Source organism: Pyxicephalus adspersus, chromosome 5 (genome assembly GCF_032062135.1).
Source record: "Pyxicephalus adspersus chromosome 5, UCB_Pads_2.0, whole genome shotgun sequence".
Classification (NCBI taxonomy): Eukaryota; Metazoa; Chordata; class Amphibia; order Anura; family Pyxicephalidae; genus Pyxicephalus; species Pyxicephalus adspersus.
In genome coordinates this window covers 65,347,792-65,370,020 of record NC_092862.1, presented here as the reverse complement: position 1 = coordinate 65,370,020, position 22,229 = coordinate 65,347,792, and the positions used below count along the sequence as shown (strand labels likewise).

At 36.3% G+C, this 22,229-nt stretch overlaps 1 protein-coding gene across 1 annotated transcript in view; it reads right to left on the bottom strand.

Annotated features, from left to right (window-relative positions):
• Positions 1–8,860: 8,860 nt before the first annotated feature.
• The window catches only part of DUSP22 (dual specificity phosphatase 22), a 54,357-nt gene continuing 40,988 nt past the window's right edge, over positions 8,861–22,229 (bottom strand). The window contains exons 5-7 of the mRNA XM_072411786.1: positions 17,934–18,008; positions 16,754–16,925; positions 8,861–10,323 (exon numbers count right to left, since the gene is read on the bottom strand). Coding sequence (XP_072267887.1) covers positions 10,135–10,323; positions 16,754–16,925; positions 17,934–18,008 — 436 coding nt within the window. The 3' untranslated portion in view covers positions 8,861–10,134. The remainder of the gene's footprint in view (positions 10,324–16,753; positions 16,926–17,933; positions 18,009–22,229) is intronic.

The window sequence follows — 22,229 nt, the reverse complement described above, 5'->3', positions numbered from 1 at the left end:
AGGCAAAAATGTTTGCTTAACCTTACTCACCTTCTAATGGTATTTACCAACAGCACTACCATCTGAACTCACTTGTCAAGAAGAACAGTCATTACCTTCTGGACATAGCTTTATATGTATATACAAATAGGTGTGTGTGAAATTGCATATTAAAGTGTTATAATGTGCATATTTAGTGTTAAACCACGTCAGGATTCCCAATGCCAAAAACAATGCACAGATAATTGTTCAAGTTTTTCAATGCAAAGGTGCAATGATGGCAAGTTAGAAAGTTGTTGTTTGTCAAAAAGTTATATATTGCTTTTAGGTGGATGGATTTGTAAACTGGATTTATATGACAGGGTTATTTATACTGCTAGATATATTTATTCTCTCCATTTTTATTTTACTGTCCATCACTGTATTGTGCACAATATAGATAAAGACATATGAAAACACAAACGCATTAAATGAATCATCCAACTCAGCCTAAAGGCATAGAGCAGTATGGAACGCTGTGGATGAAAACAATTGCCAACTAATAGTAAATGATTTTTAAGAAATCCATTTCACCTTTGTTGGATTACCCAGGTTCTCCCATGATAGTCTATCTTTTCCAATCTTTGAGAGCTTTTTTTAAATCAGGCCCATACAGTTTCTACAGGGGTACCGAATATTTATAAAACGTAACCATGATTTTTATCCTGGAATTTACTTATCCAATCAGGGTCAAGCAACAATAATAGTTTTACATTTTTATCCACATTATTGGTTATTTTGTAAAGTGTATTTTCACTTCATTTACTAACCTAATAATGAAGTGACCATCCTAAACTCCTTTAGTAAATCAGCCTCACTGCTACCTCAATTGGTACCAGATGGCAGTATATAAAAATAATTTATTTATACGTTTAGCTAGTGACTAAATAAGAAACTAGATAAAATAAAGGGTGACTTGTAGCAACATAAAAAAATCTGCTGGTACATACCAGAAATTGATGGGGGAAAATGTGCAGAAATCACCCAGACATCTGGCAGTGATAAAGAAGAACTGAATGTTTTTTCTAAATAATAATTCTTCTTCTCATTGGTGCTTGTGACCCACTTTTCACTGCCTTCTAGAGTCAGTTATCACAAGAGACCACCCACACGCTATAGGAAAAAATCTGGTGCAGGCCACAGATGTCATACAACTATTCAAATATGTTTGAAGTACTTGTAGATATTGTTATTTTTAGGGTAATAATGCAACACGTGCATTAACCAAAATGTCACAAGTTCTTAAATCTGGATGATTTTTCTGGTAACAAATGTTAGATAGTAGCCAGACGGTGCACAAAAAGGGAACTATGGTGTTTTCACTTTGTTCTCTTGTGCAAAATACGCTGTACATTTCAAAGAAGAAGACATGGTAGACAGTTGAAATGCGCATTTAAAGAAGGTAGGTACCTCTGCTATGGAGGTTTGCAGGGGATGCTGGTGTGCTAGCACCAGTCCAAGATAAGGCAACCATGCAGCAGAATATGAGTTCAGGTGTCCAGGGGATGGGTTTTTAAAAAAATAAAAAAAATCTTCTATAAAGATAAATATGAAGACAGCTAGGCAGAGAGCATTCTTAGAAGAAAGTCAACTATGTCTGCCCCCTTATTTCCCAGAATAGGTAATCTTTTATTGTGAACCTGTGCTTTGTCAGAGAAGGCAGGTACTGCTCTCTCCTCCCAGTGACTGAACAGGGCAGCAGGGGAACTAAGAAAGGAATACTCTGTTTAGGAGGGGTGAAGACATGTGAACCTATATATTTCTAGTACTTACCCCATGCTACTGGGCATGAGGAACCTCTTCCAAACTTTGGGCACCTACTAAATACCAGCGTTCCAAACATCCTCAGTGTCTTGTGTTGTAGCCTATGAACAATGGTTTTAATGAATTATTATTATGAGAGCATTTATTTCTACAGGACTAAAACAAAATAAATTTTTCCACCCACCACACACATCAACCCTTTAGTTTTATTTACTAAATTTTACCAAAATGATGAAGAACACCTGCAATGAAGTATATGACCATGGTTATCTGTCTGGGCTTACATGTTAGTAGTCATTTTCTTCTTGCGTTCCAGTACAGTAACATTTTTGGGTCCTTGAGGAAGTTTAAGAACAACGGGTATAAAGTATATTCAGTAGGCCCAAAAGTGAACCATGAAATGATAGAATTGTGGCCACTCAAATAGTAAAATGATGGAGATGGTTAAATGGTAAAGAACAATGCACTAAAAGAAGTGCAAAGTTAACATTTACATGGCTAACTTCATGCTTTTTACATGTAATTTTACATGATTACCTGTACATACAATAAATGCAATATATGAATTTATTGGTCAACCCCAATATTACAAAATAATAGTTAGATGTAATTATGAACTAAAGACACAATTGTACAATGATGTCACTAAGTAGTTTTGGGGAGTTTTTTCTTTTTGCCTGTTAATCCTGCCAATAGATGCATTATTTTTTTACTTGATGCAATGGTAATTTTACTAACTCTGTAATAAAATTGAGCAGGAATTTGGCACGTTATCTTCCTGGTATAAGCTATCAAAAGATGGGTATACTCTAGTTATAAAGTGATGGACATGATCAGCAATATTAGGCTATGATAGGTTGTGGTAATTAAAGCATGCTCAGTTGGTACTAAGGGGCCCAAAGTGTACCAAGTAAATACCCCCACATGACCCCCAGCAGCCGGATCTGTTTATATGAGAAAGGATTGATCTATGCTATTATGTTGCCAAATTCTAACCCTACCATATGAATGTCTCAGCAGAAAATTAGACTACTCAGACCAGGCAATGTTTTTCCAATCTTCTCTTGTCCAATTTTGGTTAGCTTGTGTGAAATAAAGCCCCGGGTGCCTGTTTTTAGCTGACAAAAGCAGCACCTAGTGTGGTTTCCAGCTGCTGTATCCAATCTGCTTAAAGGTTTGACAGATTGTGAATTCAGAGATGCTCTTCTGTAAACCTGTTGTAATGAGTGGTTATTTGATGGCACTGTTCTACTGGTGTATGGAGGAGATACAGAAGGATTCTAGGTGGTCTCCCCTGCTATTACCAACATCCCATGAGATTAGAACCCAATGGCCCCTGGGCAGCCTTGGATAGGGTCACTCTCAGGCTTTTTCTCTATTTACTCCCATTGTGGAAGTGCTCATTGTGTTTGGGTAGGAGTTGTGCAGCTTCCATAATTCGTGTAAGAGTCTCCAGTAAAAAATTAGTCTTAATGTTGGCTCTTGGGTTTCTCTTTATAGCAGTAGATATTTGAAAATAACAACTTTTAGCTATACTGGAGTTGTTTACACTGGCTTAGTGTAAACATTGAACCCAGTGTGTTTTTATTTCTGTATGCTTTCAGTGTGACTATTGTCTTTCTATGAGTTAAAACCAGTCTGGCCATTCTCGTCTGACCTTAATCATCAACAAGACATCGTTATTCAAGACAACTGGATATTGTCCCTTTTTCAGATTATTCTCAGTAATCCTCAGAGATGAATATGCATGAACATCTCCACAGATCAGTAGTTTCTAAAGTACTCAGACCAGCAAGCCACACATCAACAACCATGCCACTTTCAAAGTCACTTACATCATTTTTCCCTTTTCCCCATTTCTGGTGGTCAGTTTTGAACCTCAGCAGGTCACCTTGACAATGTCCACATGCCTAAATGCACTGAGTGGCTGCCATGTTGCTAATAAAATCAGCAGTTAATGAAACAAATATTTAGGAACAGGTTACTAACAGTAAAAGTCGGATGGTAAAACTGAATAAAGTTTACGCACATCTTGACCTTTCCTGTAGAGATAACTGGCCATGCACGTCTGACTTTCTGAACCTTACACCTGGACAGCAAAGCTGTCCACCATATAAAGGTCCAACCTGCAAAATCAGCTTTTTTATAAGTAAAGCTGGATTTACATGAGTTGGTCTGTCTATATCTCTGGACCTATAGTCTATATTTTGGCTTTAAATATTTTAATGAGAAAAGCAGTATCACCAGATTTGAGATTTTTGTAATGACTTTTATGTGGACGGATTTTCAAAATTTAGAATAATTCTTATGATCAGAGGTTGAATTACAAACACAGCAGGAGGGGCTCGAAAAAATGGAAACATCCTCAGTAATCTCTAATATAGCCCAGCTGTGCCTACAAAGGTAAATATTTCGGTAACAATGGCTTTCATTCACTGGATTAAATTTAGAGCCCAGTTATAGGGACGTACACATCAGAGGATTGTTGCCCAAATGACAAATGGCCAGACACCTCTCAGGTTAAATCTAACGTGTGTAAATCAGTTCTACAACATCAGTCAGGAAGAACTGCTGTGCCTTTTGTGGCAGTGTCCGTCAATTCCTCGCTCCTACAGCTTATATATCAATAAGAGGGTTCATCTTCTTCCACATACTTCTTTCATTATTATGACTTATCTCTGGCCTGCCAAATTATGTACTATGGGTTCTACTCTAACATTACTCCATCTATGTGTGTGTTATGAATACACAAACTAGCAGAATAATTTTCTGTACCAAACAAAGAAAATTGCAGAAAAAAAAATAAATGGTAATTTGTCTTTTAAAATGTTCATTTATTTAGGTGAATAGATAACAATAGACTCTGGTTTATTCCATGAAATTGAGTGTGTGTTTCAGTAATATTTTATGATTATCTGTAGGTTAAATGGGTAATTTGCTGTGTCACAAGAATTCGCAGAAAACCTGTATTTGCATATTTGTTTTTCAGATAGAAGCTTTATGTTCAGTCATGTAAAGACAAGAATTCAGTCACATTTTTGTTGTGTATAAATATACCAACCGTTACCTTAATATCAGTCATCAGGTTAATTTTAAACTCCATCTTGTAATTCAAGCAGGGGAAGCAAATTATTTGGCTAGATGGGTTTTAACAGCCATTTTCTAAAATTATTAAATGACTACAGAATGCTTTAGAAATTCAGACGCCTGCAAAAAGGGCTTCCTGTGTACAGACTTTTGTCCCAAAGTTTTCATTACATTAAATTAAATTATATGACGGTGCTTTACATTTATTATATTTTACTACAATTTATTAATCATATTAAAAATTTTGCATTCAATTATAAAATTAGCCACTTGTTGTATATTATATATATACTGTAGTGTGTATATATATATATATATATATATATATATATATATATATAATCATATTACAAAATATTTGTCTAATGGATGCATTTTTGGCTAACTATATTTTCATTGCAAGTCACAAAATGTTGCACTAAACTGATATCTGAAAAAGGGTCATTAAACTTTTTAGTTTTCTATTTCGCTCTACAGCAGCGGTCCCCAACCACCGGGCCGCGGCCCACTACCGGTCCGCGGCGGTGTTTTCAGTGGGCCGCGAGTACATGATCCATTATTGAAAACGAAGCGGCACCCAACCACCATCCGCGGACCGGAAGTGGTCCGCAGCGGTGTTTGTATGAGATGCCGGTAAATGTACACAGTAGTCTGTGTACAAGCAATGCGAGCACATGACATGCAGCTCGATTGGCTGTCAGATGTCATGTGATCGCTTTGAAGCAGCAGAGGTGCACAGAGAGAAAAGAGAAGACGCCAGAGTATGTCTTCTCTTTTCTCTCTGTGCACCCCCCGGTCCTGAGAGAAATTTCCTTCCGTGAAACCGGTCCCTGGGGCCAAAAAGGTTGGGGACCGCTGCTCTACAGAACAATCTTACCCTATGTAATAGCTTTTGAGGCTGCAGTCTAAGCAGGGATGAGAAGCCTAGGGTGACATTTCACCTAGGATAGCAAATCTGTTACTAGCAAGATCACCAGGTAAAAATAAAGCAAGAACAATGATACAGTCACCTAATCTAAGGGCAGTTAATATGCAATACATATTTTTGTTTTTGGGTTTGGATATGCATTTGAAAATATCTTATGTTACTTGTGTAATTGTCTAATAGTGTGTTTATTTCCTATATTTAATCAACATAGTATTCACTGAGTATGAGGAAACTTTAGTACTTCTCTAGAATGCAATGCCCCTATTTACAAGCACACAAATAAGTTTTTGCTTACTATATGGTGCTATTGGCCAGTCACCACTTAACATAGCATATTTGTTGTTGTTGTTGTTGTTGTTGTTGGAGGAGGAAACTATAGACTATGATGTATTTGTTGTTAATAAGGGATCTTTGATACAGCACGACAAACATGTAATTCTAAATCACATACAGTATATTCCCATAATATGGATTCCCACAATGTTCTAAATTAGGACTTAATGTAGCAGTAGAATGTATTTTCTCATATTGGAAGAATCCCAATAACGTAGTCATGTCTGTATTTATAATATTCCCAACATATAAGCCTACTTATTTCTTTAAAACATGAAATAAAAAATTGAAAAATGACCATACAAGAATTTAGTAGAAAAACAACTATAATAGCTACACAAATGCTAATCCTATGCTATCCGATATGAAAGTTACCCAGAGTATGCATGCATTAAGTAAAGGTTAGCAATTCATATTAGATCATCAGTAATACAGACAGGAAAGTGGCACTTTCAGAAGGTACAGTTAGTGATGAAAGGAACTGTATTTTACATTTCAGCCATCAAATTATACATGTAATATGCTTGATGACCGAGCTGTAAAGACCATACAAAAATTGCAGTTATGTGAGCAATGATGCTCTGTAGTCATAAATTTATCTATGAAAGCAGGCACAACTGGTATTTGTTAATCCACAACCATGCCATATCCATATATATAATAATAATTTCTGTATAACTACAAGTATGACATGATGCTTTTGTTTAGCTTCTAGAATACTCTGCCCTCAAGGTATATGTTCTCCCCTGAGGAAGCAGGCATTGGATCTGTGAATCGCACTGGAATCTTTGTATAGAGCATTTTCCAAGATATGAGGAGTTTTCTGCATCTCTGTATGGGGAATGAAAAATATAAAAGGTCCAATAGATTATATATTGTTCATTGAGTGGTACTGGATATTCTGTACATATGGTGGGTATAAAATGTTAAAATCTGTTTAATAAATAGAAAAAAGAAACTTTATTAAAAAATGATATGGCATGAAAACTCCTGCTTAATTTAGGACTTGTAGGTATGCAGAAATTATTAAAAGGCAATTAGGTACAGCAGATCCACTCTAACCATTTTAGAAAGACAGGATCTCTCTGCAGGATTCTAAGCAGACCTTTTATTGACAGATTATGCGAATAGCTCTTCTGACCAAGTTCTACAAGCCACAAAATTCAAATTAAGATTAAAAACGGTGGATTAATGGTGGAGTACTGGCATACAAAAGATGTTTTAAATAAATAACACAGTATTAAAATATTGTAATAACACTAATAGTAAAGTATAGTGTGTAGGGCCTGTTTAAATCTGAGGTGTATTTTTCATACTATTAGTTGTTAATCTCTCATTTTTGAATGAAGCAAAAACCAGGCTACCTACTGTATAGAATGTTCACAATCCACATTGGGGACCTTATTACCCAAAAAGAAACCATCCACTAAGTGTGTTAGGAACTACAAGGCTACATTGTCTTGTTTCAACTCTCCATAAAATTGCTCTGGCTCTGGGAAAGCCATTACTTTGAAACTAAAAAGTAGCCTAGACTAGAAAGAATGGACTGATCATTAAGTCTCACTGTAGTGAACACAGAATTATTAGGAGCTAAGAGAGTCTCCTAAGGGCAGGGATAGGTACAGCCAGCTGAAACTCCTCAAATACACGCTTACCAATTGTAGGTAAAGCGGAATTAAACAGTCAAGAATTATATGACTGCCAAGGCTAGGTCTGAAAACACACTTGTAGGGCCTCTATGGTCCTGAACTTTGTGGCCAACTAGTACCGGAACAGGGTAAGTGACATTGTGTGGCACCCAGTGTCCAAAGGTAACCTCCAGGCTAACTTCCAGTACAACAGAGAGGAGTCTGTGGAAGGAGAGGTGAGCTTTGTCAGCAAATATAAGTCTAACTGAAAAGCCTTGATTGAAGAAAAAATAAAGGGTAAAAAAGTGGTAGACAAAATCATCATCATCATTTTAGAAATAAAAAAACTAAAGCACATGGATAGCTATCCAGTGACGTTTTTCTTTACCCTTTATATGCCTGTGGAGCTGAGGGAGTGTCACATTTTACCTTAGGAACTGTCAGCTACATTCACCTCTTCCAGTGTCTCTGCTACATTCTCTCTCTCCTTGTTGTGGTCATCCTTTATGGGAATAATGCTGCCCACTCCTGGGCGGACAGTATATTTGTAATACTTAAAAAAATGGATGGTTGGTAGGTTATGGTTTACACTTGAATATTAAGGACTATGTGTATTTGGTTTATTATTGGTTAATAGAAGTTGGTGTATGTTTTAAAATGGAATATTGGTTTATTTTAAAGTTCAATTTATTTTTTACCCAATACAGGAGCTGCAGCCTAATCTTTTACCACAATCAACTTGGTGTTCATTAATTGAATATGCTATAATTTTGTTTAGTAAAAGTTATATAGTAAGGGGTGGTAGATGCTGATGGGGCGTACAATCCCATGCATGTAGACCGGAATCACACACATGCAAAGAGACTACAGGAGATCAAAAGCACTAAGATTCAACAAAAAGTGAAAAAAGGGTGAAAATAGTATGCATTTTAAAAATGGCCTTTGTTTAATTATACACAGCACGTCACACAAAATGTCATGTGGTTAAGGCTTACATCTACATTAGAAGGTCATTCCTGCCAAATATATTAGACATAGGATAAGTAGTTTTATGTAGACAAAAAAATCATAATGCAGGTGAAGTGAAAAAACAGTCCACACATTTGTATAATACAGATTTATTTTTATTGAACCACCTTTTCTATATGAAAAAAATCACACAATAACAGTCCACATGTATAGCAGTGGGAATGTAAAAACGTTTTAACATGGCTTGTATTTATATAGAAACAATTCAGAGGAATATATGTATCTTATCATTTTAATAACCACAAAGCACATAAAGAAAAGGTATTCTTGATGCCCAGTTCAAGTTTCTTTACAAAGCCTTATACGTCTGATCAAATTGCCATATATGTTCCTTAATCTAATGATGAAGGACCCCAAGATGGCATACGACTGATCAGAGTACAGCAACATTCCTAATCATTATCAAGTCTGGAAATGTGGCCTTGCCATCTTCAGTATTCTACATAGCATTGTGCAAAGTCCTAACTAGCACGTGTTATTTCCCTGCCATTTTAAGCATAAGTTCTTGGTAACCACAAAAGTAGTAATACATAAAATGGTCTCTAATGATGGTACTATCCCACAGTTTTATGTTCACATGACACTCGCTACAATTCCAAGCGTGGTGGGCTACGTTTACTTAGATATGTTTTTAAACAACGTTCTTGTGTATTATATAAAGAGCATAATCTCAATACAGGAACTCCTTTAGTATAAAGAGATTATATAGTCACCTTTACTTTTACAAGAACTGGTATCCTTTTAAAATCAGCCAATAGAGTAAAGAACACTTGACTTCAACATTACCTGAGTCTATTGTGGCACCAATTACATAAACTTCAGATTGGTCTTGGAGAAGAACAGTAATACCATCACTCTTGACACTGTACGACCTGAGAAATTTCCGCTTAACATTTTTGTTGTTTAAGGATGCAATTGGGAAGTGGTTCAGCTTGGTAAATTTACAAACTAATGGCAAATTGAGGTAGAAAATGTTAAAATATATGTTAAAAACAGAAGCACAGTAAAAGCCATAGTACAGTGCTTACTCATATCAAAGCTTTCAGGGAGAAATCCGTGTCAGGAAAATACGTAATAAAGTGCCAGAATGCCAAGAATTCACAAAAGTAGTGGAACTCACTCACTCACCCCCTTCCTGTGACAGACTAGAATAAATCTAGACTTATATTGCAATTCAACAATGCATTTCTCATCTTTCCAGGGACATTAATTTGCGTTCATAAGACCTCTCATAACTCATATCTAACCTCTTCTGTATCAATTGTTAGTCACCAATGTGGTGTCTGCTTATATACTTTTTAGTGGTGACTTAATTTAGACAGTAAATACACGTGCTTCAATAAAAACTTATGTCTCTGTAGTGTAATTGCTGTATGCCATAGAAGAGAGAGAAGTTAAGTGACTGCTCCACTGTCTGCTCGAACTTGCAGCGCTGGACTCTTCCTCCCTCTGCTTATGTTTAGCAATAAGTTGCTTGGCTTCCTCTTCATCCGAGAAAGGACTGTCTCCATATGTCTCCTTCAACCATGTTCGGTGCTAAAAGGATATCATGAATAAAAGCATATTTAGGATGAAGGGAAATAAAAATTTTTATAAAAACACATCCTACATGTATTGTTCTATATGAATTTTAAAACCATCCAGGTGTATTTATTAAGCAGTGAATGTGATATTCACTAGAGGTGAAAAAGTAATTTCACTGATATATAAGCCTAATGCCCAAAGATTCACAGTGCCGCATTCACCAGATAAATAAATAAATCATCATTACCCAGTCCAGTATAATAGTTTTACTTTACATAAAGATAGCTAGCAACAGAGGAAGCTAAAGTAAATAAGGATGTCATATTTTTATAAAATACAGCAGGCAACTACAAATAAGATTTTTGTTTTTGTGCAATCAAAACTTGTAATCTAGGTATAGTTAGTGTCAATGTTAATTGGATGTTACCTGGTGCCTAAAGTCGACCTCCACTTTTGTTTGCATATTCAGTATTGTACAAAAAATACATTTTTGGTGCTCTAACTCAAGGGTCATGTATACTCCCTATATAAAAACATCTGATGTAGAACATCAGACTGGCATAGCTAATGCAAAAAAATCTAATTAATAATGCAACAGACAGTATGTCAAAATACAGAATTTCAGTACCATACAATTTATTTAAGACATTTAGGTAGAAATAATACCTGAATATTTCATATACCTGTTTTTTGGAAAAAAAACATTTGACCAATTTTGCAGCTTTTTAGAATTTACTTTTTGCATCTCTATGTACCTCTCGCAGGTCATAAACACAGCTAAGCTAAACTTACAACTTCTCTGTTTTCAAGTTAGAAGAAAATGAAGCACAAAAAAGGTTCTAACATCACTATTCATAGTAAAACTGAAGACCCAATTTCATTCTATTTCTTACTATTCACCTTCATTCCTTTTCCCAAATTTAAATGTTCTGCATGCTCAGCAAATTCATTTCTATACTGTTATGAGCAATCTAGTGATCTGAAAAAGGATGCTCAATCTTTTCCACTTCAGACCAAAGTAACACATGGGTCATCAGTACACATGAAAACAAAGAAAAACATTCTCCCATCAATAGCAGGCAGCAGAAAAGTTTTGTACATAGATCATCTATAAAATGTTAATATTGCATAGCAACAGTGTAAAATTCTTCAGTGTGTGTTTGAGTCCACCTGTGTCAAACCAACCATAACTAATATAATGTTTTAGATAAACTGTGAAACCGTGTAACCTAAAGTTTATGGAAACCCCAACACAAACTTGCCATACTTACTACCTTTTGGTCTGAAAATACACCACTGAAAGTATTGTTATATCTGTTCAATAGGTGCAAAAAAAAAAATTGTTGCAAGAATCCTAGTGTTTCTCTGTGTCCTCTGTACTCTTTAGTAATATCTCAAACAATGTTATTAGGAAATGTGTTAGGACTGCAGGACACCTCTCACCCTGGTATGAAGCTGAAGAGGAAGTATTCTGTAGTAATAACACAATGCCCATCCTAGGGGGACAATAGAAACAATACAGGGAGTGAGTGTTGTATCCTAGCACAGGACATGTGTTGCAAACAGGATAACCAGGTAAAAGTGAAGGATAACAGTATTTAGACAGAAAAACAATTTTAGATTTACCTGGACTTTGTGGGATCAACATTTAAACAATAATTATATACTAATGGGGTTGATTTATAAAGAAGTTTGGGGTTGTTCACTTTATCACTCTGCAAGGAATAATTCACTTAATGTAGTGATTGAGGTGAAGCTCTGCTGGCCCTAGTCATCCGATCATGTACTGTACACGTATCTGGAATATTTCTTTGTACAAGATTGGGTATGCTTGGCAGAATTAAATTATACCACATTTCTAGCTGAAAAGCCTGAGCTACTTCAGTAAATCAACCCCAACAGATTGGGGGTTGTGTTTCAGGCAGATAACGTATTCTATTGTTTTTTTCAGATTTCACCAAAATCTACTGAAGCTCTATTTATCCAGGTGTGTGGGGGAAAAAAAGTTCCAATGGTAGAAAGACTTTCTACCTGGTGACAGGCTACAGTGAGCGCTGGATCATAAATTAGGATATGTCTATTTGTCCCAGAGTCAGGAAGCCAAGGTGTTTCTAGAGGCTCAATTCTGCCACAATGTCTGAATATATTTTACGTATTAGAACATTATGGCAAAACCCTGAGCACCAGCAGCAGAGTTTAGTGACATTTAGTGACCTCCAAAATAATACAATGCTGCAGGAGTGTCATTACACTGACGTGGTCACTACAGGCAACTTTACTTTCAACCAATCCACTACAGTTAATGCCATCTGATTTGATTGTTGCTCGCATAATTTAGTAGCTGACATGAAGACTTCATATAACTGTAACTTGTACTTTGGCTGTACAGTTTGGTTCGATAGAGGAAGTCAAAAAGTAACTGTTTTACCATGATGATGTTACAGTAGAGAAAAACAAATACTGCTATGCTGATTCAGGTGACAAAATGCATCACATATGTTTTTTTTTCTCACATTAAAGGATAACTGTCCTTTCAAATGCAGCCATCATTTAGCGCCTTTCTTGACCTAAACTAACTTACCCTTCACAGTAGCATACTTACCGAGATCAAGAAGGTGGGGTTCCACTATTTGTTTGCATTCAGTGTTGTCCCCAGTAGTGCCTGCACATTACAATCCCATAGACTTTTATGAAGCACTCTCTACATGCATTGGGACACAGCCACATTGAATTCTATGTGCAGGCACATAACTAGGACAATGTCGAGTGTAAACAGAGGGACCACAGCTATCAGATCTTGGTAAGTATGCATCTGTGGAATGAGGGTAGGTAATGTAGGTAAGAGAGAGGGTCTAAAAAGTATAACTGCACTTTGCTTAAAAGTGAAGTTATCATTTAAACAGAATTCCAAATATGCAGTACAGTACAATTTAAAGGCCAGTTTACAGATATGTGCCGCTACACTTCACATTTTACAATTCACTGTGTTGGGACAGCCCATTTACATGAACATACCACAGTTTGATCCCTGCACTCTTTTTGGCAGCGCACAGCTCTGTGGTATATTGGGGTGCAATGCAACATGTGAGATGCATGCATCTGTGAATGCAAATGTGTGAAAGGACCCTAAATGCATATTTATGTTTTACACAATTTTACTTTACAGCACAGAGGATTTCATATTGGTTGATCAGTAATGCAGTTTTACGTGTCACCTTTTGCATGGCGACACAGCATTGAATCAAATTAATTGTCAGTATCCTGTTAGAATGAAGGCGATCTGGAAGGTAGTAAAGCTAAACCAGGTGGCAATAGTATTATGAAACAACATAATGTAGAATACAAATATGTATTAGCTGTGTGATTACCACAAAAGTAATATTTTACTTTTTAATAAAATAAAGTGTTTCAGATCTTTTATGAATGCCTTCTAGAACAAGTCAGGTGCTTTCCAATTCTAGGTCCCATGTGTATTTGCTATAATTACAGTTTGCTCTCTGCTGCGGTATGTAGCGGTTTTCATGTCTCTTAGTTTTCAAAGAAGATTCCCCTTACCCGAAGCTCTGAGGTTTTTGCAGCACAGCAGAACTTGGGGGTTTTAACACATATGCTTCTATCTGACACAAAAACCAGTAGTATGTGCATGTAGTCTTTCCGCTTTTAAAAGGGATAGGTCTTCCTTGATTCTTTAATCTCTTAAATATGTGCAATAAGGAGGACTTTTAACAAAACTTTGATTTCAAGGAATAATATATTAAAGCTAAACTTTAGGAAGATATAAAACTGCAAACATTTCCTTTTAATAATACATGTATTTTAATGTAAGAGGTGTATGTACCCAAACTCCACTTAGTAAAATGCTTTACAATCCCCTATACAACCAAGCCAACAATGGGGAAAGGAGAATCAAAACAACAAACCAGTCAACTGTATTGTGGTGTATTGACATGGAGTGACAGAGAGATGAGTAAATCAATATGATTTATTGAATAATCAGATCCATCCTATCAACCCGAACATAGGAGTAAATATTTTTGTTAATAAACAGTATTTATATAGCGCAAACATATTTCGCCGTGCTGTACATTAAATAGGAGTTGATGGGCTTTAAGTGCTCTTTTAATGGAACAGAAAGAACGAGCAAGCCGAAAAGGACGTAAAAGACCATTCCAGAGAGTCGGGGCTGCTCTAGAAAAGTCTTGAAGCCGAGCATGTGATGAGGTTATGTGAGAGGAAGTCATTAGTAGGTCATTGGAGAAGCGAAGAGAGCGGATAGGGGTGTATTTTTCTATTAGGTCAGAAAGCTAAATGGGATTAGAACTGTGGAGGGATTTTAAGGCAAAACACAGGAGGAGGGAATTTGATTCTAGGGTGAAACGGAAGCCAACAAAAAAAAGCAAAAGAGGAGTGGTGTGGGAAGGATGGATAAGTCTGGCTGCAGCATTCATTTTAGATTGTAGAGGAGAGAGTCAGGTAAATGGAATACCAAGGAGGAGGGTGTTACAGTAGTCCAGACAAGAAATAAGAGCATGTACAAGCAGTTTGGTGGTCTCTGGGGTCGGGTAGGAGCAGATTTTGGAGATGTTGCGCAGATGAAAGTGACAGGAGCTGAAATTGTTCTGAATATGAGAGCTAAAGGAGGGGGAGGAATCGAAGGTGACGCCAAGAAAACATGCTTGAGGGAAAGGACGAATAACAGTGTTATTAACAGTTAGAAATATGTCAGGGGGAGGTGAACAGGTCAACAGGGAGATGAATAGGAAATGAGGGATTATCATTGAAAGAAACTTGAAAGGAGCTGTTCGACAGGTAGAAAGCAAACCAAAAGAGAGCAGTGTCACGGATAATAATATTACACAGTATTTATATAGTGCTGACATATTACGCAGCACTGTACAAAGTCCATAGTCATGTCACTAGCTGTCCCTCCAAGGGGCTCATAATCTAATATCCCTACCTTAGTCATATGTCTTTATTACAGTCAGTTTGGGTCAAGCCAATTAACCTAACTGCATGTTTCTGTAATGTGGAAGGAAACTGGAGTACCAAGAGGAAACCGATACAAACATGGGGAGAACCTGCAAACTGCTTGCAGGAACCTAGCGCTGCAAAGGCTAACCTCTGTGCTAACCTCTGGGTCACTGTGCTCAGAAATAAAGAATTCTGGCCAGAATGTTCATTTTCAAAGAAGCTATCTCCCTAAAGCATGATTGTGAGAGACAAAACACTTAGTCAAATCTTTCATGATGGATTAAAAGAGAGGTAAATAGTTTTCTTTTTATAATGTATATATGGAGCGGGTTAAATGAATGCCTAAGTATTAAGTGTTTTAAAAGATATACCTCTGCTAACCTCTGAGCCACCATTCTGCCTATACCAATGGAGTTTATGATTTGGATTAGGACAGTGTGGTCAACAGTGTCAAAAGCAGCGGAATGATCTAGGAGTAGGAGGGAGAAGTTACCATGAGACTTAGCTCTGATGAGGTCATTGGCCACTTTAGTAAGGGCTGTTTCAGCGGAATTGGCAGCTCGAAAGCCAGACTGGAGTGGTTCAAGTAAAAAGTTGGTGTTTAGAAAGTCAGTCTTCTTAGGCACTCAAGAAGTTTAGAAACATATGGAAAAAGGCAGATAGGACGGTAGCTAGAAGAAAGGGAGGGGTCTAGTGAGGGTTTCTTCAGGGTAGGGAGAATAATGGCATGTTTGAAAGCCATCTCACTTCGACGATCTTTTATTATTCTCCATGCCCCTTTTTTTTTTTTACCCAATCTTGTTTGTTAGTATAAGGTGATCTCCCATGTACTACTGTCTCCATATAGTGTGGTGCTGGAATATATTTAGTTTAATGAATGGCTGCAACAATTTTGTAATATCTGTAAATGCATTAACTACTACACAATTAAAACAACAATGAACAGTTTTTATATTGTTAACGGATAAATATCCACCTCACCAACATCCATGTCAGCTTATATTAGCACTAGTTGTCAGTCCAGAAATAGTAGCAACACTGCTGACACCCCTGTTCCACAGGGCAAATAAGGTTGCCTTGTGTGTGCCTGTGGGGAGTAGAATAGGGGAACTGCACTGTATTTTGAATGTCACCACAATGCAAATACACAAAGCACAATAATACACCTGCATCTTTTTGTGTATTACATCATTTTTAGAAGTGCCTCAAGTACATCCCTGAAAATGTTGAGGAATTGAATTTGAGGTAGACTACATTTACAAAGTTGACCACCACTTCTCTAAAGAAGCCAAATTATGGTGTCATCTCACGATCCTGAACCTTTAAACACAAATCAGCAGCAGCTGTATTATTTCTATTATACCCATGACACCTTAGAGACAAACATTTAATAGATCAAGTTTCTTTACTTAAATGACAAATAACAGCTGACATTTTCTTATATGGAAGTTTATGTTCAATAATCACTTACATGGTGGACATCACGTTTTCCAAAGTCTTCAAGCTGCTTCTGAAAACCCATATTAGGGTTGGCACACGTCCTTCCACCTCTAACAGCTGCCAGGGCGTCTTCCCATTCCAAGTTTGTAATTGTCATGACATAAGCCACTACCAAAGTCACACTTCTGGAAACACCTGCCAAGCTTAAAAATCAGAAGAGGAGTTTAAGTTTTTTTGTTTTCTGTTCATTTTCTAAATACTCACATTAGTTGTCTCAGCATTAAAGCCTTCAACTCTAGCTGCTCATGTATAGAACAGGAGCAATGAGAATACTGAATACTATGACAAGCCATATCATGATTTCCAAAGCCAAGGGTAAAGCTTACAAAAGATTTCAGCGTTGCTGATAAAAAAGCAAAACCATCCTATCCATCTCTGATACCCTAATACATTGTGTGCATTTCAATCACCATTGTTTTACACACCCGGCCAGACATTTCTTAGTTACTTAAGCTGCATACACACCTGCAATTTTTCTCGTTGGAAAGGATCTTTCACGATCCTTTCCAACGAGAAAAGACTGCACGATGCATGAACGATGCTGTACATACAGCACCGTTCATGCTCTATGGAGAGGGGAGGGGGAGAGCGACGGAGCGGCACCCTGCTGCGCGCTCTCCCCTTCCATTAGGATCGGTCGTCGTCCATGGATCCGCCAGGACGGTCGTCGGACGACGACCGACTGTACACACGGCAGATTTTCGCCCGATAATTGGCCGATACCGATTATCGGGCGAGAAAAATTTGCCGTGTGTACGCAGCTTTAGTAGTCCTGGCCTGACAACTGGCATAGAGATTTCTGGTCCCATGCTTTTTTCTTATCATTAAATTTAAAGTGATTTAAACTTTTATCTATTTGGTAAGGCAGGTTAGTTTATGTCAATTAGTGTTTAGTTAACAATAGCCCTGTAGTTTAAAAAATGTATAAAAAATCATACATTATTTTCACACTACAACATGTAGGCTAAATATTTAATTTTAAATGAAGGTGATAAGTACACAGAGATAACAAAGAAATAGATTACATAAAACAAAGCAGGCATCAATGAACAAATGACCAGACAGACAGCTTGGGTTCTTTTTATTTTGCCTTACTAAATAAATATCATTAGGTGGTCATTGCAGTGTTGTATTATCAAATTTGTACATACCAATGAACAAGACAGCCTTCTCCTTTCAGCCGACACTCATGGATGAATGCTGTACTCTCCTTAAAGTGTTGTATCCTTGCAAACAACATAATAGGGAAAATGTTATAAAGGTATCTAAACTTTCCAGGTTTGACACAGCTAGTGTTTATTTATGGTTAAAAAAGCAGCTCTAAATGTTTTTCAGGAAACAGCTATGGCATTAACAATGCTCCACTAATATTAGAAAAAAATTGGACATGTAGAGCTGCTTTGTGTCTGGGAAACAAAATATGTAAGCTTCATATATTCAAATCTAGAAATATTTTTGTATCAGTATCATTAGTGTTTTGTTAATACATTTGTGTATACGTTAGGATATGATTAATTAAACAATTAAACAACCTTTTAACAAAACCTATACATTATCTATTTAGCACAGATAACTGTTGAGCACAGTTTTAAAAAAAAACAGGTTGAATTGGTCTCCCACGTGACACAGATTTTATTGGAATTAATACAATTAATAAAAACAAAAAAACTTTGCTGTGTGACATGACACATTATCCTGCTGAATGTAGCCATCAGAAGATGGGTACACTGCAATCATAAAGAAACAGAAATGGTCAGCAGCAATATCAAGGCAGGCTGTGGTATTTAATTCTGACCCAACCATATACCGTATTTTTTGCCGTATAAGACGCACTTTTTCTTCCCCAAAACTGGGGGGGGGGGAAGTTGCTCCTTTAAAATTGGGTGCGTCTTATATTCCGGAGCGTCTTATACGGCGAAAAATAAGGTAAATATTGCAGCAGAAATTAAGATGGATTAGACCAGGCAATGTTTTTGAAATCTCACCTTGTCCAGTTTTGGGGAGCCCACACAAACCCTAGCCTCAGGTGTCTGTTTTTAGTAGAAAGCATTGGCACCCAGTGTGGTCTCCTGATGCAGTAGCCCATCTGCCTCAAAGTTTTGGGTCATGTTCATTCAGAGATGCTCTTTTGCATACATAAGTTGCAGCATTTTTATCAGTTGAACTAGTCTGACATTTCTACTCTGTCATTACCAAGGCATGTTTGCCTACAGAACTGGCACTTACTAGATATTGTCCCTTTTGTTCTCTGTAAAACCTAGAGATGGCTGTGTGTAAAAATCCCAGCAGATTAGCGGTTTCTGAAATACTCAAAACAGCTTGGCTGGATTCAAAAACCATGCCACATTCAAAGTCATATAAATCTCCTTTTTCTATGTTCTGCTGCATGCTTTATCTTGTCCATTCGATTGGCTGATCAGACATTTGTGTTGAACAGTTTAAGAAGTGTACATAATACAGTGGATGGTGTGTATTTTATATATATATATATATATATATATATATATATATATATATATATATATATAATATATATATATATATATACACACACACACACACACACACACACGCAAGGTACTTGTCAATTCAGACTGTGTCAGGAAATGGTATTGAATTTATGTACAAGGTATATGTCCTACTTAATAGCTTTAGTATTGTTAATAACAGTTTAACACTACAAATTTAATGTTCTATGCGAATGCTGAAAAATAAAATGCTGAACAATGCATCATTTTAAAAGGTAAACAACATATTCCAATAGTAAATACCAGTGAGAAGGATATATTTTGAAAGGACTCTGTTCAAGCAGTATACATAAGGTAAAACTTACAAAATGTCCATAAAATCAGAATAATAACTTTTAAAGTGCTATTCACACCAGTTACAGGATAAAGAATGTACAAAATAAAACTTTGTAACAGATGTTGAAGAAATGAAATTTTAAAACGTGTGTTTTAAACTTGAATGTTACAAGTTGGTAGTAATGTGTTCCAAATTTTTTTTACATATTTGTACATGCTGAAGATTTGTGAACCTGTGTTATTTTATTTACTATTAGCTTATTTTACTATTAGCAGATTTTTGTTAAACCGACACGTTTTGAAAGGTTTAGTGCAAAATACCACCCTACAATATGTTAGTTAAATAATACATTTTTATAGAATTGTATATTTCTGCCAAAAAGTATGGACAAATGAGGAATAAAGAGGGACTAAGGTATTTGGATATATAAGAGTGACAGCCTTTTCAAATCAGGGACAAACAGTAGGTATGTATTACAAAAACACAGTTGATGCTTGCATGCATGTAAGTGCAAACTTTGACATAGGAGGCGAAGAGGACTCTGCCCATTTTGAGCTTTCAATATAAGCGTTGGATGAACATAGTTACAACAGGTAGGGTAAATGAAATTGTTGCGAATTAGTCATTTTTAGGAGAGTAGGAGACGGATAGGCAAGTTTAAAAAAGTGGATTTCGAAGGCATGCATAAGGGTATAGCAAGCCTAATGGGATGAGGGTGTAAATTCTAGATAGTGCATAGGAAGGAGTCTGCTAGAAAGGTATACATGTTAGAAATTTGCTGAAAGCAGTTAGGCAGAGTCAACATTGTAGAAAATCATTATGGCCTCTATTGGTTAACCTCCTTAGAGGTAAAGGTAGAAAAAAGTTGCTAAAAGCGGTAACCCCGAGTCACACTCTGGGTAGGTAATCCTATGGGAGGTAATAGTAAATAGAGTCTTACCTGATCCGCTGGTGTCGCACGTCGTACATCTCCGCGATCTCCATCTTCTTCTCTCTTCCTCCCGGTGACGTCGGTGTGTGTGTACGTTGCCGGTGGGGTGGGGTGGGGCGGGGTGGGAAATTCAAAATTCATTTGTATTGCATTCAATACAAAATAACTGTATTGAATGCAATACATTGGATTTATGTGTGTTTTCAAGAACATTTTACAATATATATATATATATATATATATATATATATATATATATATATATATATATATTAGTATGAGTTTATAATGCATTTTTAAAAAAAACTTTTTTTTAAATATATAGATTTTTTTAATTTATTCAATTTATTATTTTTACATGATTTTGTGTTTCAAACTTTAATATACTCATACTAATATAACATACTGTAAAACAAATTTTCATGAAAAGCAATGTACCGCTTTTAGACATATAAAACCATAAAGAAATGAACCTCTAGGGAGGTTAATACACTAGTCTTTACATAAGACCAATATGATAATAAAACTTATGAGAGCAAGTATGTTAAGCAATCAATGTTAAATTCAGCTTTACTTTAAAGTAAACACTGTAATAAGAATAATAATTCAGCAATTGTTCTTGTTGATAATGCAGTATGGTTGTTTTTGATGAAGTATAACAATTGCTCATCTGCTTGACCATCCATCTAAATGTTGAGAAAAATATATCCAAATAAAAATAGGACACTTTTTTTGTAACTAGAGCATAGTGTTCTAGCTTGAGAAGACGCAACCAAGTTAATTTTGATCTGTTTGCATAATAGAAGGGAATTCCCCTTTATATCACCTTTAAGATGCTTTTTACTACATGTCAGGCTTTGGTTTAATGACAACTCTTAAGATTTTACTATCTGTTCTGCTCTAAATATGGCATCATCACAATTATTTTTCCATCCAGAAAGCACAATGGCGGGTTTTCTAATTCTGCAACAAAATATTTGTATGTACTGATTTTCTACTTACTATATGCCATTTAGTCTCAGCTTTGATGTTGTGGTTTTGTTGTATTACCAGTCTATCATTGCCGTCATGCCAATCCTGCGGTTTCATTAATTTTAAGCCATTATTCTGGAACAAGCATGCAGATCAAGAGTTCTAAGGGTCTAAAAATATTGAAGACAGAGGCAGCCAGGAAGCTAATATATTCTAAAGCAGATCAAGATTATATACACGCTTTTGCCCTTTTATTAGGTACACCTGTTCAACTGTTTGTCAATGCAAGTATCTAGTATTCAAGTGTTTAAGAGTGTCAGTAGTGGTTGTCATATGATAAAGATGTTTATAGGACTGAGTGCCAATCCTTGTTTGATAAATGAAAAATAAAAAAAGAGAAAGCAGGGTCTTTCTAGGCACTAAACAGTATATTGTATTTGTAAATTCAACAAACAATAACAAATATATACAAAGCGGACATAACAGTTTCAAAAAAAATCGGTCACAATCTTTTCTTGTGATCCATACAGTATCGCAATAGCCCAAAAAGGTGCCTAAACATACTACAAAATTCAACTCGCAACCAAAAACAGGTTTGTTGGTGTAAGCATTTACAATTTGGCCCAAGGGGGCTCTAGACATCAGGCATCTAGCCAATCAAGTAAACTTCTTGCCATACAGATAATACAATCTCCAATCATTTGTTCATGTTGATTGCTGTACGCAACGCGTTTCGCCC